The sequence below is a fragment of the Colossoma macropomum genome, unplaced genomic scaffold (genome assembly GCF_904425465.1).
Source record: "Colossoma macropomum unplaced genomic scaffold, Colossoma_macropomum, whole genome shotgun sequence".
Classification (NCBI taxonomy): domain Eukaryota; kingdom Metazoa; phylum Chordata; class Actinopteri; order Characiformes; family Serrasalmidae; genus Colossoma; species Colossoma macropomum.
In genome coordinates this window covers 143,470-160,585 of record NW_023496052.1, presented here as the reverse complement: position 1 = coordinate 160,585, position 17,116 = coordinate 143,470, and the positions used below count along the sequence as shown (strand labels likewise).

At 37.0% G+C, this 17,116-nt stretch overlaps 1 protein-coding gene across 1 annotated transcript; it reads right to left on the bottom strand.

The window, feature by feature from the left end:
- Positions 1-13,819: 13,819 nt before the first annotated feature.
- LOC118804670 (ribonuclease inhibitor-like) lies at positions 13,820-16,563 on the bottom strand. The gene is made up of 6 exons (XM_036565253.1): positions 16,545-16,563; positions 16,234-16,384; positions 15,403-15,579; positions 14,957-15,130; positions 14,440-14,693; positions 13,820-14,214 (listed from the first exon to the last, which is right to left on the bottom strand). Exons 1-5 carry the CDS (start codon positions 16,561-16,563, stop codon positions 14,516-14,518), a joined length of 699 nt encoding a protein of 232 aa, XP_036421146.1. The 3' UTR covers positions 13,820-14,214; positions 14,440-14,515.
- Between the last annotated feature and the right edge of the window lie 553 nt (positions 16,564-17,116).

The window sequence follows — 17,116 nt, the reverse complement described above, 5'->3', positions numbered from 1 at the left end:
TATGAGATGACATCACCTTGTAACAGAGAAAAGGGCTGGAATTCCAACAAGGCGTTTCAGGCAGCTGAGGAACGTTTCAAGACTGTTAACATGCACAAAAAGCTACATAACACACTCCAGGAAAGGGAAAACTGCCTTTAACATTTTTGTGTGGAGCAGTCTGAGCATGCATGCATTAGGCCTGTGTTATGTCTGAATAAAAATAATGTTCTCCAAAAATAAAATGAATTACAATAAAATGAATTATTACTGGAGATGAGACTATGATAAAGTGAATGAACCTGTCTGGCGAGGTGAAACATTAACTTCCCTGTTTCCCTTCAGCCTTTTGTTAATGTAACATGGAATCCCTTGTGAAAAAGCCATATAATTTAATATGATATTAGTCTATTTAAACTATAAACAAGATGTTCCAACTATTACTTTTTTACTATATACACAACTTTTTACCTACTAAATTTATATTTTAGTACACGTAGAAAAATTATACTTCACTTGAGTAATAAATTATGTATTGTGCTTAATTTACGATAAAACTATACTTTTGCAAAGTGTATCCTGGGGGCTTGTGTTACTACTTAGAAACACTTAGAAGTGTTAATGTACTTTAATGAGGTACGCTTCAAAGAAACATATGCTAATTTTGTTTTGAGACAGTGCTTCAAGTTATGCTTAAAATAAACTGCTTTTATGCTGGAACTATACTTTCAGTAAAAGAATTTTGGTTTTGAATATGAGCTTTAATGAAATACCCTTGAAAAAGACATTTTTTTTAAAGGTGCATCATCACATTATGCTTACAATGAACTGTGCTCATTTAAAGGTAAAACTGTTCTTTATCAAGGTATTTTTAAACAATATGCGTTAAATCTATACTTCAATGTAGTTTGCTTGCGAACAATGCTTGCAATGAAATATTCTGTATTATATTGTATAACATCTGTATGATATTATTGGTGGTAAATGTAATGTCCTATATAAAATAAATATAAAATGCAAGTACACTTCAAAACAGCTTAAAAACGATTTTCCTTGTGCTAATTTGATGTTAACTGTATAAAACAACTTTTATACCAAATGTAGATCTAACAGTGAAAAGAAAAAAACATCTTGTCATGTCAAAAGGACGCCAGGCTGCTTCATATATATTTAAGTCATGCTTTATGTATACTAGGTATACTTTTTGTGTTATTTTTGCCACTCTTAAGATATAATTTAAGTGCTGCCAAACTGAACTCTAAAAATACATTTAAACTGTGCAGTATGTCTGTAATAGCACCTGTGTGCTCTTTACTCACATTATTAGTATATAAAGTTATGTAGCCCCAGTATATATTTAATACATTTACAAATACTGTACAGTGAAATATTTTTTCAGAATCATTTTTATGCATACTCATACTACAGTGCACTCCTTCTTAAATGTACATTAATGACTATTTTGATAACACGACTGGATGAACTCCTGGGTCCTGGGTTGTGGAGAACCACCTGCCCTGCCAATTTAGTGTTTTCCCTACTCTCAACACACTTGATCCAGCTCATCACAATAATAATCTTTATATTCTCTGAGGAATTTCAGTGCATTTGTGCTGGCTCAATAAGTGTCACTCACAATCAGCAGGTCCTACTGGAAATGTTTTAGCTTTGCATCAAATTTAGTTGTGTGTGCAACACAATAAAAACACACTGGACTCAGAAAAAAGCACAAAATGTAGCATCATTATGATCATAATCATGAATGATGCCAACATTTAGTCAAATGTAAATAAATTTCACACGGTAATGGTGACTATATATATGAAGTGTGGTCAGAGCCACGTCTCTAACTCACGTTGCTGCGTTTTCAGTTTTAAAACATCAGTTTTAGGTGCTGCTAAGTATCAGCAGTGTGATGAAGCTCCTTAAACACTTGGCTCCTGTGTGCATTATAGGAGACAACATCCTGTAGTGTGAACATTTCTAGAGTGAATTCACTTCTTACTAAGTCTTTTCCATCCTGTGTTTATGATTTCATTACTTATTTGCATACCTGCAGTTTTATTTCTTTTTCTCTTTATTCTCTCCTTCTAGTGGCCTGGCAGTCATGCGGATTTTGCAGCACTGTCCTTTGTGGAAATAGACACATATTGAAACATGGACTACAGCATGACCGACCAGCACAGCACCAGGACCAACCGTGCCAAAGATATTTATAGACACTGAACACGCATTAACATTTGTCAAGGCATAATTCCACCCCCAATGATGTTTGGACACCAGAGGAGCTTTCCTAGTCAAGAAACTGTGTACTTTTGTCTTTTTAACCTTTGTTATTTTAAGACAAATGTTTCTTAGACAAATGTGTGCAAAAATCAAAAAAGTTTAGGGAAAATGGAGAGGCACTCTTAAAAAACATGAGTATTACATAAATACATTAAGTGTATTATCTACAAGTTTTTAAGAAATGTTATTTGTGTTGTTAATATACTAATTGCATTACTGTTAATACATTAAGTGTAGTATTTATAGACTTGAACCATTTGACCATCATAACCATCTTGAATTACAGATTACAAAGTATAAAATAAACGGTCATCTCTCTCTCTCTCTATATATATATATATATATATATATATATGTATTGTGTGTGTGTGTGTGTGCGTGTGTGTGTTGTTTGTGTGTGCAAAGCATGTATTTCAGTACACCCTAGTGAAATACCAAAAGTACATACTTTAGTATTGCAGGAGCAAAAGAAGATTTCAGCAAAAACATATCAGTTATATACTGGGACTATAACATATAACTTGATATACTAATTATGTGAGTACAGAGCACACAGATAGTAAAACAAACACAGCATAAATGTATTTTAAGAGTTCAGTTTGGCAGCACAGACTAGCCTACTGAAATTATAAAAATATGACACATGACTAACAACTAAGACAAAATACTGACTCTGAATTTTTTGTTTTCATTGCAAAAATGCTAATTTCTGCCAGTGTAGCACCTCTTTTTTATGGGGGAGGGAGTGTTACTTCCCTCTCTCTCTCTCTCTCTCCCTCTCTCTCTCTCTCTCTCTCTCTCTCTCCTCTCTCTCTCTCTGTCTCTCTCTCTCTTCGTCTCTCGCTGATTTGAAACCCGCCCACCCATTTTAAGAGTTGTTTGCCCGAAAAGCTTGTTGTACATTTAAATGAGCAGTTCTCTAGTCTTGCTGATGCTGCTGTTGCTGCTGATGAGTTTGTCTTGACTCATAAAAGTGTATTTCCTTATTGGCTCACAATGAGAACCTAAAACTTGATCCGGCCTTGGAGAATAAGTACAACCGTAAAAGTACACCTCTGTGTTTTAGGGAAAGTGTGAGTGTTTTTAATGTTATTAACCTGGGCATCTCATTGCAGATTGCCATGTACTTCAGAAGAAGTGTAGCATAAAAGTGTAACGTTAATACAGTCTGCTTCGTTAGCGAGCCGCCCCAGTGTTTTAACTGATGAATGTTTCCATGTAGGTTTTACACCATTTATTCTGCAGTGTTCTTAGTGTTCTTAGTTTGTCAGACAACACGTTCTGTGGTTATGATGCACTAATTCAGGGAATCGATCTCAGTCCTGTCTCTGTTCCATTGTGCTCTATATATTTGGAGTCTGATTTGGTTTCTGGAGAAGTTAAGGTTGGAATTTGGTCTCATCTGCCTGTTGCTGGTGTGACATTATTGGGTAAATATTTAGCAGGTGGAAGGGTAACTCCCATCCCTGAAGTCATTAGTGAGCCTAGAGTAACTGCTGGACTTCTGGGTCAGAAGTTTTCCTCTGTTTTTCTGCATGTGTGGTGATGCGTGCTCAGGCACGTAAAGGTAGTGAGTTGAACTTAGATGGCACATTTATAGCTGCTGAAACTGCCCTCCAGGGAATTCAAGTCAGAACTTGTATGTTGTGATATTCCTGTAGCTCAATCTATTCAAATTTTGGATGCAAAAGCTTTGTATGTAGACTGTATAGCTTCTCAAGATTTTATATCTTATCAAGGCCCAACAAGCAGATCCTTCTTTGGCTAGATGTAAACAAATGGGTGTAGAAAAGTCTTCTACTTGTGAAAAGTCTATGGCGTATGCTGCTGTGTAAATGCACCCCTTCTCCTCCTGCTGATTCAGAGAGTAATGTTGTCTGTCAAATTGTTGTTCCTAAATTGTGTCGACAACAAGTTTTAAGCTTAGTTGATGATTATTGCCTAGCTGTACATCTTGGATTCACAAAAACCTATAAGCGTATATTACAACATTTCTTTTGGCCTGGACTGAAAGCTGTTGTAGTAAAGGACTGTAAATCTTGTCATATGTGTCAGGTATTGGGAAAGCCCAACCAAACCATCCCTCCTGCACCTTTGCACCAAATTCCAGTGATGGAAGATTACATAACTATATTTCTACCAGAAAGACTCCAGAAACGAACGAGAAGGAAGGGAGATAGTTTAATCTAATAGTATTTAACAATTCCATAGATAACAAAAGTTTGTAAGTTAAAGTCCTTGGCGCGGGCCCCGTCATCAGCCCAGGTACTTTGACGTGTAGAGCTTCGCAGATCCTGCCGTACAGGGACGGCAGGGGGCGGAGCATACCCCCTGGGCAACCGAGCGGGGACCAACTGGTGGTGGCGGGGATATAGGAGGGGAACGATTAAACGTCAGCATCTGAAAGCAGCAAAGCAGGTGTGTAAGTCGAGTCATTTTAAAGACAGGTGGAAGCTTGTGATTGGTCAGAGTAATGAGTGACGTAGCATTGGAGTCTTCCTGGCAGAACTTGCGCTGAAGCTTTCATTTAAAATTTGGAGGAAAATGTCATATTGAAGTGTTCTCTCTGTAGAGGATGTTTTTACCCATTTTCACTTAGAAAATCAACAAAGCATGATTTGATTTCACACTTTTTCATGCAATTGTATCACACTGAAATAAGTCATATGTACATCATTCCCACATGAATAAAATATTGTAGCATAATAGTGAAAAAGGAGAAATGGAGGAGGCCATAATTTCAGCTACAAGAAGTGCTCTTTATTTACTCCAGCAGCAAAGGTGCATACAGAGCCAGAGGTGACCATTCAGAGCAAATTGGCAGCCGCCACATAGCCCACTGCTCAAAGGTCAGCTATCCTGGTGAGCGAACACTGCCTGAGCCAAGTCCCTGGAGGCATGAGGCACCCAGCCAGCACAAGCGCCTCACTTAAGGCTGCATCCTTGCCACTGCGACTCCTTCTGAGCACGGCAGGATTCCTCAGGTCACCACAGCAAGTCCAGCACTGCCAGGAACAGTAACAGCAACAACAGCACTTCTCTCAGCCGCCCTCTGCTTTCCCTGATTTCTACCATGTTGTTGATGCTGGCGAGGGTGCCACTCATGCTCACTGGGCTGCCACTAGTGTCTGACCTGAGCTGGACATTGGTCACCATCTAGTAACTTGATGTGCCTCTCTAGGTGTGTGTGAGCATGACAAGTCATAGCAGGGATGTTGATGAGCCCATATCGACAAGATCAATGAGATGGTTTCGTGCATATTTATAAACGCTGAACAATTTTTTTTGTCTTAACACTGTATGTATCTGTGCTGCATTCATATACACACAGAGATGTGATTTGTGGAAATATCACATTTTCTAGTTGGGAAATTATGGTTCATTACCTTCCTTCAGTGGTTTTTGGCTTTGGAAACTTTGCATCAATGCTGATTAGCTAAGCACTTCATATCCACTCTTTAGGTTTTTACTTGAGTTGTTCATCATTGGCTGAAGTTCAGTCATCAGTGGCATCTGACTCAAACAGGCTGCTCTCCTCATTCAAGTGACCTTCAACAATTATTACTGAACCAAATTTAATTTGTGAATCACAGTGAAATATCCACCAAATTTCTATCCACTGAAAGTCTATTTAGCACTTTTTTTGCAGCTTGCAGATGTAAAGATGCACTTCTACATGCATTCTCACTTATTTATTTATTTAATCAGGAAAATGTGACAAATCTAAGAATATTTCTGTATAAACCCCACCCCCTCTCTACCCAGTACAGTAACACTGTAGTGGGCTCTATTATATCTTTATCTTTCTTTTCCTTATCTCTATTCCTACCCCATTGTTCCTTTGTCCTTTCTTTATGCTTTCCACAGTAGGATACACATGCCTCACAAAAACAGTGAACCTGACATTGTGTAAATTTGAGCATAATAAAATATACAACATGAATTAATATAACACTGTAAAAATAATGAAGCAGATTCATAAACTGTAAATCTTTTTAGTGTAATCTTGTCCATAAAAATAGCTCTAAAGTGCTGTTATATTCAGCCTTGCTTGTCAGATTTACTAACTAGTTAGCTGCAGACAACTAGACAAATTTGGTTGATAGCAGTGAATCAGTTCCAATAAATAGAATTATACCATAATAAGAAGCGCGACTGCAAAAAACACAAAATAAACACTCTGATATACAAGATATGAAAATGATGATCTTAGATATTAACATTTTTCCTCCCACATGCACTCCTCATGTCAGATTGTTTACAAATACTTTATCATTAACAATACATATTAGAATAAATCAAATCTGACCAAATTGAATACATTTAAAATGAAATAGATTTTATTTCTCAGTAAACTTTCACTACAGTTTATTAAAAGGCAAAAAAGCTTCAAACAGAACTGACATCTTTACATAATACACACATTTATATAAAAGGTTACCAAAACTTTCCAAGTCCAGTGCAACAAAGTTCAATATTGTCAATATATATATATTATAATCTAAAAAGGGCATATCATAATGTATTTTAATATTTCACTTTTTTGAGTGGAGCAGGTTGAAGATTCATGTGTTATGTCTGACTAAATACCATGATCACCAAAACAATCATGAAGTACATCATTTATCATCTACATCTTTATACAAACTGCCATTCAAGACGTATTTAAAGTAGCCACACACTTTCTCACCTCATCTAAACAAACTGACCAAAGTCCAGCACTCCAGAGCTGAGAGTTTACAGGAAAATGAATAAACCTGTCTGTCAAACTGAGACTTTAATAAAAACTGCTGCACTTTCTGAATCACCTCTTTCCCTTCAGCCTGGCTTTAATATGACACGGTATGTGTCACTTTTTTAGGCTTCAGAATGAAAATCTGAGTAAAATAATCCAGTTCTAATCCAGACTACCGTTCACTTCCCCTTTTCTCTTTCTCTTAAAAATGCACCTCCACAGCATGGAGAAATGAATGTTTCTGTATGTAGATCTCTGCTATGACACTTCATACAAGGAACAAGCATAATACAATTTAGACCCTAATATGGTGCAGTTCCAGTGAAAGGCTGACACTGCACTATATGGACATCACTGCCACCTACTATGCATCAGTGGATCTTGCCAATAAGAAGATAGGTTAAACACTGACGTGGTGGTGGTGTGTTAGTGTGTGTTGTGCTGGTGCGAGTGGATCAGACGCAGCAGTGCTGCTGGAGTTTTAAACACTGTGTCCACTCACTGTCCACTCTATTAGACACTCCTACCTTGTCAGTCCCCCTTGTAGATGTAAAGTCAGAGACGATAGCTCATCTGCTGCTGCACAGTTTGTGTTGACCATCCTCTGGTCCTTCATCAGCGGTCACAGGACATTAGGGTTAGGGTTAGGAGTAGAAACAAGGAGGTGCTCATAATGTTATGCCTGATCAGTGTATTCAACAAAGAAGTGTATTTGGTTTTGGCAAGTGATGTCATGGCAGGTGGTTGTGCTTTAAGAGTGTTGATACAGGTAGAGCGGTACAGTGATGAGCCACACTATCATCCACATACATGAGGAGCAGGTCAGCCAGTGCTAGTTTGGCCATTAGGGTGGACGCTGGATACTTCTTCGTCCTGAAGAGGAACACGCAGATGGCCATGGCTTTGGTGTTCAACCTTCACAACACAGAAAGACTGTGGCGAGATCGTGCTTGAGAGCACATGTGGAATAGATCCAGGACTCCTGTTTGTAGGCAGCACAGAGAAAAATTAGGTTTTATATAGAACAAAATGAGCATCAATAATAAACAGGATAAAAAGAAAAAGGAAATTACATAAAGATACATATATACTCTAAAATGAATATAATAATATTTACTTAAAAATAAAGGTAACAATTTGCTTGCATTCTTTTAAAGCTGTATCAACTAGAATTAACTAGACTAAGTGCACTAGATCACCTACTATTAATACTTACTATTACATGCATAAAATTACATACTATCAATATGAAAATCTTTAACATTAGAAAGCTAAAATAATTTAAACCTGCCTAATATCAATTTTATTGTTTTCTTCTAACACAAATAAATTAATTTCCACTAATTTGATTTTAGTGAATATTATAAAAATCAAGTAGGACCTACCTAATACATTAATTTGGTATAACTTTACATTTGTTTGTGTTGCATTTAAAAATGTCCAAGCAAATTGCTGCCTTAGGTTTTTTCACACAGAAAAAATAAAGGTACCTGCATAGTACAAAATAAACTCAGCAACTTTCTCTCTGAACATTGCTGGTTTTAATTATGATGAATTTTGACAAATTCACTATAAAATCCTGACATTTCACAGTACTTCTGTACTTCTCACATCATTTAGGAAAAAGTCTGTGCTACTTTTGGACTAGCTTTCAGTCCATCCAGGTCACGGAGCAACTCTGAAGGAAAAACTTTACAGGTATGCCTCAGTTGTCTTGGGTATCTCAGACTGAGGGCATATATCAGAGGCACAGAGGCACTGGCACCTTTGTTGACTGTGATCTTCATCACTTCCCCTGTAAGACCTCCTCTTTTGTGCTTCGGCATCTTAATAGAGAAAATTTCAGGCCCAAGACTTCAGTTTCAATATCTTTGTATTTGTCATGCATTTTAAGGAAAGGTAAACACAACAAATAAAGCGTAACATAAAACATTGTGAAGTCATTGTGATTTAGGTTTTTTCACCAAATTCTGAAAAGATCCTCTTCTTTTTCTTCGAGATATACCAACCATGCAGTGAATGGCAACTTCAGTCTTGGTTTCCCTAAAAACACAACATACAAACAAAAAAACAAACAATTGAATAAATACACAAGTGCCCCACACCAGCTGTGCCATGTACCACACTCAGCACCATCTTAAACTGGGCAGCACTGCCAACAGTCACACACACTTCCTGGGCACTGGTTCCTCCCACACACAGTACAGCAGTTCGTCATGCGTCTGAAGGCTGTACAAGCTGCCTTAGGGGTGGGACTGTATGGCATCACATTTGTCCAGTCTGGTTTTTGCCCCACCTGAAGCCAACCACACACCCAGGAGAGTTAGGCACCTTCCTCCTGGGCCTGAAGGAACTCCTTGGGGCTCACCACATCGAGACTGGAGGCAGTGGTGGCAGCTGCAGCGGTGCTCCTCTCCACTTTATCTTTAAGACGGGCACAGTGGCAGCACTCCTCAGCAGTTCTGAACACATTTTAGAGTCCTTCCAAAAATAGAGAAATCATACAATCGTTTCTACCCAGTGACCAGGTCATGTTTAGTGGAAGTGGAGGATAAAGAGTTTTCTTACCACAGATATAATTCAAGCAGAGGGCGACGGTGGCGATGTGCCACAAGTTCAGGGAACTCCAATTCCCAGGAGCCCTCTGGCTGATTAGGCCCAACCTGACACACCTGTGGACTCCTCTACTTAAGGCTGTGGCAAACAGCAGCCCTTTTTCACGCCTTTGTAGAGGGGTGACCGGTACAGTACTCAGCCCAGGTGGGTATTTAGACGAAAAGGAAAGAGGAAGGAAAAGAAAAGAGGGCTGGAAAAAAAAAGAATAAATGGCCCCAAAACTGCTTAAAAGCCAAAAGGAAGGCTTAAACCAGAAACGGCTCTGTACAAAGGTGTTTGTTCCACAAAGAGCAAACAGGTGAAACATAAAGCTGATCTTCCACTCAGAATCACAGAGGAAGTGTCTTTTGTTTCTGATTATCTTTTACTTCCCTTTTCTATCTCAGCCTTTGTTTGAGCTGTTTTCAGTGTCCCCTTTGTTTGCCTTTTCCATTCGTTGAGGCGTTTTTCCCATTTTTGAGGTTTGAGTCTGGCGCTGAGCCGCCTCAACCCCAACATTTAGAATCACTCAACGTTTAGTTTCCCTCTCTGCACTTAGGTCTGCCTCTCTGCTGTCCGATAACAATTTCTTGTTTTGTGGAGTGTGGGTCCACTTATTTATTTATTTATTTTCATCCAGATGAAGAAGATTCTCAAAAAAGAGAAACTAAACAGATAAATGTAGCAGAATATAGTGGGTTCTGTGTTAGCAAATTGTAGCACTGTTCCGTTCCCTCAACAAATAAGATAGATAACACTCTATTAATCCCCAAAGGGAAGTTAGAGTGTCCAGAAGCACACAAAACAAGACCAACATAGAATACACATAGGTCTGGTAAAACAGAGGCTGGAGCCGTCTGCTGCTCATTGTACTCCTCTGTCCCTGCAGTGTTTTGTGGAGTGAGAGGCGTTCTTCATGATCACTGACTCCTCTGCCACCATCCACCTCTCCACCACCCCTTCAGCGTCTTTTTCAACCCCCCAGGACTGAGCCAGCCTTTCTAATGATCTTGTTCAGTCTATTAGTGTATTATTATGTATTATTACACATCTCAGAGATATACATGAAATTGGAGATGTAAAAAGTGAAAAGCCAGGGAGCAAAAACAGCCCCCTAAAGAAGTTAAAGGAAAGGCAAAAAATAATATATTTATTAAGGTGTATTTCTTTACTAAGTTTGTTGGTATGCATTTAATAGTTAAACAGCTGACAGTCAACAAGGTAAGTGTGCTTTGCTCCTTAATCTTGCTGTAGTTCAGACTTAAACTTGGTCTCTGTTCAAAACAATCATTGTAATTAGAGGGAAATTCAAAAGAGAAAAACATCCACAAATGCATTTAAATATATTTACTCTCATCTTCTCTGAAACTGCTCAATAAATGATTGCTTGACAGTTACCTCTTAGCTATCTACTTTGGTGAGCTCACCTTGCCTGATGTCCTAATGAAAAAAAGAGACGCTGCTCTGTCTCCCTCAGTAACTGCGTGTTGTAGCACTGGCTGCTCCTGAACTAACAGAGTGTGTTGTACAGGCTGGCTGCTGGGCTGAGGTGAAGTTCACTGGGTTGTAATGGCAGAAACACATTACATTACATTAACTGTTTAAAAGAAATCTTACTTGCTGCACTGAATCAAGTCCTGTGCTTCTCTATCAGCGTGCACTTGTTTCAGATGACAGCAAATGTGGCTCTTCGTTAGCTAACCGAGCTAACTGTAGGTCATGTTGCTACAAAATATTCACTGTTTGGCACTTTACGATCCTCTTGTCTCTGAAAGAAATCAGAGAATTGGCCTGTCTTCTTTTGCATTCTCTCTGTCTCTCTCTGCTGTTTTAGGTTGTGAAATCCTGATTTTGTTTTCATTTTAACAGGTCAGACATGGTGAAGAGCCACTAACTGCCCTCTACAGCCAACAACGAAGAAGTTACACACTAGAGGTGTTCACCAGGGGATCAAACCACTTTCATTTTTGAGGCAGGAGGAAATAACGAACAATAGGTAGATAAGCAGAACTTAAAATATGATCATGGAAAATGCAGAGTAGCTGCACAAACTGGGGCCTGCCGGATAGACGGTCGGTGATCCAGGATACCAGGGCAGTGTCCACCTGTGCCAAATTCAACTTGTCCCTCAGCAGGAGGGGCTGGATGGTGTTGAAGGAAGTAGTGAAGTCAAAGAACATGACTTTCATAGTGCTCCCTGCCGTCTTAAGACTGAGTAAGTCCTGTGCGACAGGTAGATCATGACACCCTCAACCCCAACACGTGGCCAATAGGCAAACTGTAAGGGATCCAATGCCACGCCCACATGAGTCCTGAAGTGACTAAGGACAAGCCTCTCCAATGACTTTATAATCATGTGATGTCACAGTGCTAAATCTGATTGCTCTCTACTACAGACTACCTCAGATTAGGTTAACAAGACCATTTTTTGGTTCTTAATCTGGTCAAAAATTTGTAAAGTCTAAAATCTGAATCTTGGTGCCAGATGATATCATAGCTCTGCCTTTCAAAAAGAAAAAAATAATAGCATGTGTGGTTTGACATTTATGGAGGCTTTGACCCACACATTCTTTCATAGCTCATGTTGTGAGGTTGGACAAGCTTTACAGAAGAAAAATCCCAATTAGCCTAATGAGAAACTGTAGAACAGACAGAGTTTATATCACAATACCTACATTTAGAGTCAGTTATTCATTCAGCCTAATGAGAAACTGTTGTAATGTTGTAATTAATAATGTGATCATACTGTTGGATTTATAAATAGCTGTAACTATCTAAATTTCAATTCATAAGACAGAAGATTGAGGAAATTGAGTAGATTTATTCATATCAAGACAAACATATGGGAAAACATTGTATGTGTAAAACAAAACTAGGAATTAACTATGTATGATTAACAAACACAAAGACAACACAAGAAACAAAAAATGGGTTTGTTTATAAGCTTAGCTTCATACTAAAACATAGACATTCCTTTAGTCCCTTTGAAGACCATCATCTTTTCTATATTAACAAACTGTGTGGTGATTTCACAAAAATGTATTTAGACAGCAGAAAATGTACAGAAGCATGTCCACAGCTTTGCATCAAGATGCAACCACAAAGATGGTTACTGCAATACTTTTTTTTAACATTCTCAACATTTACGCTGTTTATTAAAAAGGCTATTCTTCTCATTTCTTGAGTATTCTTTAGTTTACCCAAATTAACACTTTAAGCAATTTTATTAAAAACAATGGAAAACATTCAGCTATTGTAAGTTTCTCCCCATGATCTTTGAAAGACAGTAAAGTGTTCTGTGTGAGATGCATTACAAATCTCTGAATTTTAGGACTTTCCTGTGAAATGTGAGTCAGGCTCCTCCAACAATACACAGATACAGCTTTTCTGTTCACTTCTTTACTGAAAATATCTCTGGATATTTAGAGTATAGAAGTAAAAAATGACACTTGAATGTTATAAGACTGAAATGTCCATGTTTAAATTTTTTGCAATAAATTGTAAATATATAGTATCACTACAGTATGATTGATATAATACTACAAATCCACAGTGGTGCTAGTGGAAAAAACAATATACTAGAGGTGGTAATAAGTTGAAAACAAAGATTCTTACAAGAATTCGGCATTAAACAAAAATGTAAAAATTAAAAGCTGGCAAATACCATTGGAAATACATGCCAGCCATTTTAAGGCTGTGTGCACTACTTCGAGTTCAAAGTAGGATTCTTTTTTTTTTCTTTTTTTTTTAAGAATTTTGATATTTAATAATAATTTGATATCAAAATAAATATCAAAATAGACACTTATCATTCACATTCTGAAGACTGTGTGAATGATTGTTTGATGATTTTGTACTGAGATTTTTCACATGTTCTATTAATGCTTTAAGTATAATAGCAGTTTTTAACCAGTGGTGACAAAAACAGAATAACTCCACAATTCTGTCTTCATACAATAGATAAAGTAAAACATCTTGGACCTACAGATTTAGTATATCTGTGCATTAGCAGCCATAAATGATTCAAACGTTGTGTAGCCAACATTTGAGTATAGTGATCGGAAGAGCTATCACTAGTTTAAACTAGGGACAAACTGAAACACAGCCCATTTTCAACTTAAAAAAAACATAAATTTCGACAAAATAAACACTATAAAAGAAAATGTGCCATAACTTTTGCAAAGATCACATTTAGTCTTTTTTTTTTCTTTTAAAAAGTAAACAAACAATAATTGATTAAAATGTGCTGAAGTTTGTTTTCTATAAAAGTTGCTTTTTTTACTTATTCTACTCAAAAAATCAACACAACGTGGAATTTGACTGGGGAGCCCAAAATTTAAGTTTAAACAGAAAAGGATCAAAGCCTGATTTAAAAACACATACATAGACTTTTGACTGGTACTGTGGTAAAAGTAAATAACATGACCATCCTATTCATTCCTGATGTTGGAACAGCTGTTTCTCATCCATTTAGCACATCACATTTAAGTGGACTCCAGCCAGCCAGCAGAGACCCACTCTGTTTGACATGGTGACTGTCCATCCAGATTTTTGCTGCTGTCTGTGACTTGTCATCCGATATTCTTTTATATAAAGACTTTTTAAAGCAGCCATCCACACTGAAAGGAAAAAAAGGAAAACAATGTTAATATTGTGAGATATTGTATTATGCTTTACTGTGTGTAAGTATGCAGTATTCTACAGTAACCAGTTATTACAAGTGTATTTAGAAGGACTACTTTCAATGTTTATACTTTCTGAGTATGTTTCTTTTCATTTATTGGAATGTAATACATTGCTGAGTAAATTTCAGGTGCTACTTCTGGGTAAATTAATATATTTACCTTCTGTTTACGGTGTGGATCGTTTTGTGAATCAGTTAGCGTCTTCAATTTTGTATTTCCAGGATCGAACTTGGTCTCACTTCAGTTTCTGTAGTTTACAGAACTTATAGCTCAGTAGAGAACAGATCGGATTCACTCCAGAGTTTCCTAGTTTATTCTCACTCAGATCCAGCTCTATCAGGTGTGAAGGATTTGAACAAAGAGCTGATGATAGAGCAGCACAGCCTTTCTCTGTAATACTGCACTTATTCAGCCTGTAGACAGAGAGGAATTGTGGAGAAAAGATTAATGAGATCTTTCTTTTCTGTGATAAAAACCTGTGTGTAGATTTTAAGACATTTCAGTAAAGCATACTTTAACCATTTTTTTATTCATTATCCTTTAAAAATATATCTAAAAGTTGTCTCAATCTTGTCATCTTGTGTAGGTGACAGACGTAAGTTTCTTTAGTTATCATGTACCTAATAAAATAATAATAATAACAATGACAAGTGCAATAATAAATTACATTACGCACTTCAGTATCTGAGTTCTGCAGTGTGAATCCTCCAGTAGATCAGAGATCTTCTTCAGTTCTGAATCTCCTTGTATTTTCCCACTCAGATCCAGCTCTTTCAGCAGTAAGGGGTTTATTCCTAGAACTTTAGTCAGAACATCACAGACTTCCTCTGCAGTAGAACTGTTCAACAGTCTGAAGAAAGAGAATCACATTTTTCACAATTTTACATTGACTAAACCTCACACTTCTCTGCTACTCTGAATTCTATATAAATGTACATCTCATATGATTTTTCCTTTGAAAATAACTTACACTTTTAACAAAACTACACATAATAAATAAAGACCCAAATGTCATTAATTAAAGGAAAGCAATGGTTGAAAAAAATCAACATTTACATGTTCATCATATATATTTGTTTTTTGCTAGGTTGACTGGGAAGCTATAACGTAGAAACTGTTTACCTTATTGTCCATAGCTTACAGTGTGGATCCTCTAGTAGATCAGTGAGCCTCTTTACTCCTGTATTTCCAGGATCGTTCCCTCTGAGATCCAGCTCTTTCAGGTGTGATGAGGGGTTTGATTTCAGAGCTGAAGCCAGATCAGCATATCCTTCCTCTGTTATACTGCAGAATGAAAGACTATGGAGAGAACAAAAATGTATTACCTTTTAGTGAAACACAAGACAATATACCACGTTTGTGCATGACCCAATAATGAATATGATAAATACTTACAGAGTATATAATATACAATATAGAAAGTTTAATTTTAATAATATGGCCTAAAAACAAAGACCCTCTGAATACATGGAGGTAAATATCTTGAAGATGTACTGTTTATACATTACTTGCATTAAGTAGATGTATTGTTGATATGTTACATGAAGTAGACTCAATATGGTACTTTCATTAAGCAAAACCTAACCTTACCCAACCCTACCCATAACCTAACCCTGTAGCTGGCCTTACCCCTACCCCTAACCCTAACTCTAATCTGAACACAAAATCTGATCCTAATCCTAACCTTAGCCTCAATCTAAAACCTAACCCTATCTTTAACCAAAACCTAATCCAGTTATGCTTCAGATACAGGATGGTGTCAGTGTGTCTATACCAGCTTGTTGAGGATGTTGATGGTCTGTATTAAACCTGTTAATGTTTTGTTTCTCTCAGATTAACATCTACAGATATGAATTTTCTCTGCTCTTCTCTCCAATGTTGGCATGGTGGTTTTCTTGAGACACTCTGACACTCAGAGACTGATACAGTCTACTTAATTAGAGATTAACTCACTTCAGTTTCTGCAGTTTACACTTTGCATTCTTCAGTCCTTCAGAGAGCTGCACTACTCCTCTGTCCTGTACAGGATTCCTGCTCAGATCCAGAAAAGTCAGCACAGAGGATTCTGAGCTGAGGACTTTAATCAGAGCTGAACAGCTTCTCTCTGTCAGGTTACAGTTACAGGTTACAATGAACAATTATAAATAATGCAAATAACAATTTTAATAAGGTCAGGGTGAAAAACAGTAAACTTGTCCTTTAATAAAACATATTTATTAGATATCTAATGTCAGCCATTTTTGTTTAAAAAATAGAATGACAACCATAGTGCTCAACGTACATTATCATAAATCATAATGCAATTATAACACTTTAAAATATATTTCCTTATATAAAGGATTTTTACTATACAATTGGAATGACTGGAAATGAATAGTATAACTGATTACACCACCTGAAATTGACAGGCATTATCATGGACACCTATTTTAAAATTTGACCTTAATCTCAAGATTAAGTTTTTTTTTTTCAAATTAAACTGTATATTCTTATATTTCCACAAATATAAGAATAAAAAAAAACCTTTTTATTTGAGAAAGAAATCTGAACAAAACTTACTGCCACCTCACAGAATTACACCCACCATGAGGGTCCTCAGGGGTCTGTTCAATGATATAATTTACTATTCCATTATTTGTTTTCTTATTGTATTATCAATACAGATCTCTGCATGTTGAATACACCATACAGATACAGGGAAATTCACTCAAATGAGCCCCTGAATATTCTGCTATAACTCCCGTTATGATGAAGCAATCTGAACGAAAAAATATGCTATATATCTTGACATATGTATAATCGACTGCATTACATGTGATGCTGGAAGTGATCTCAG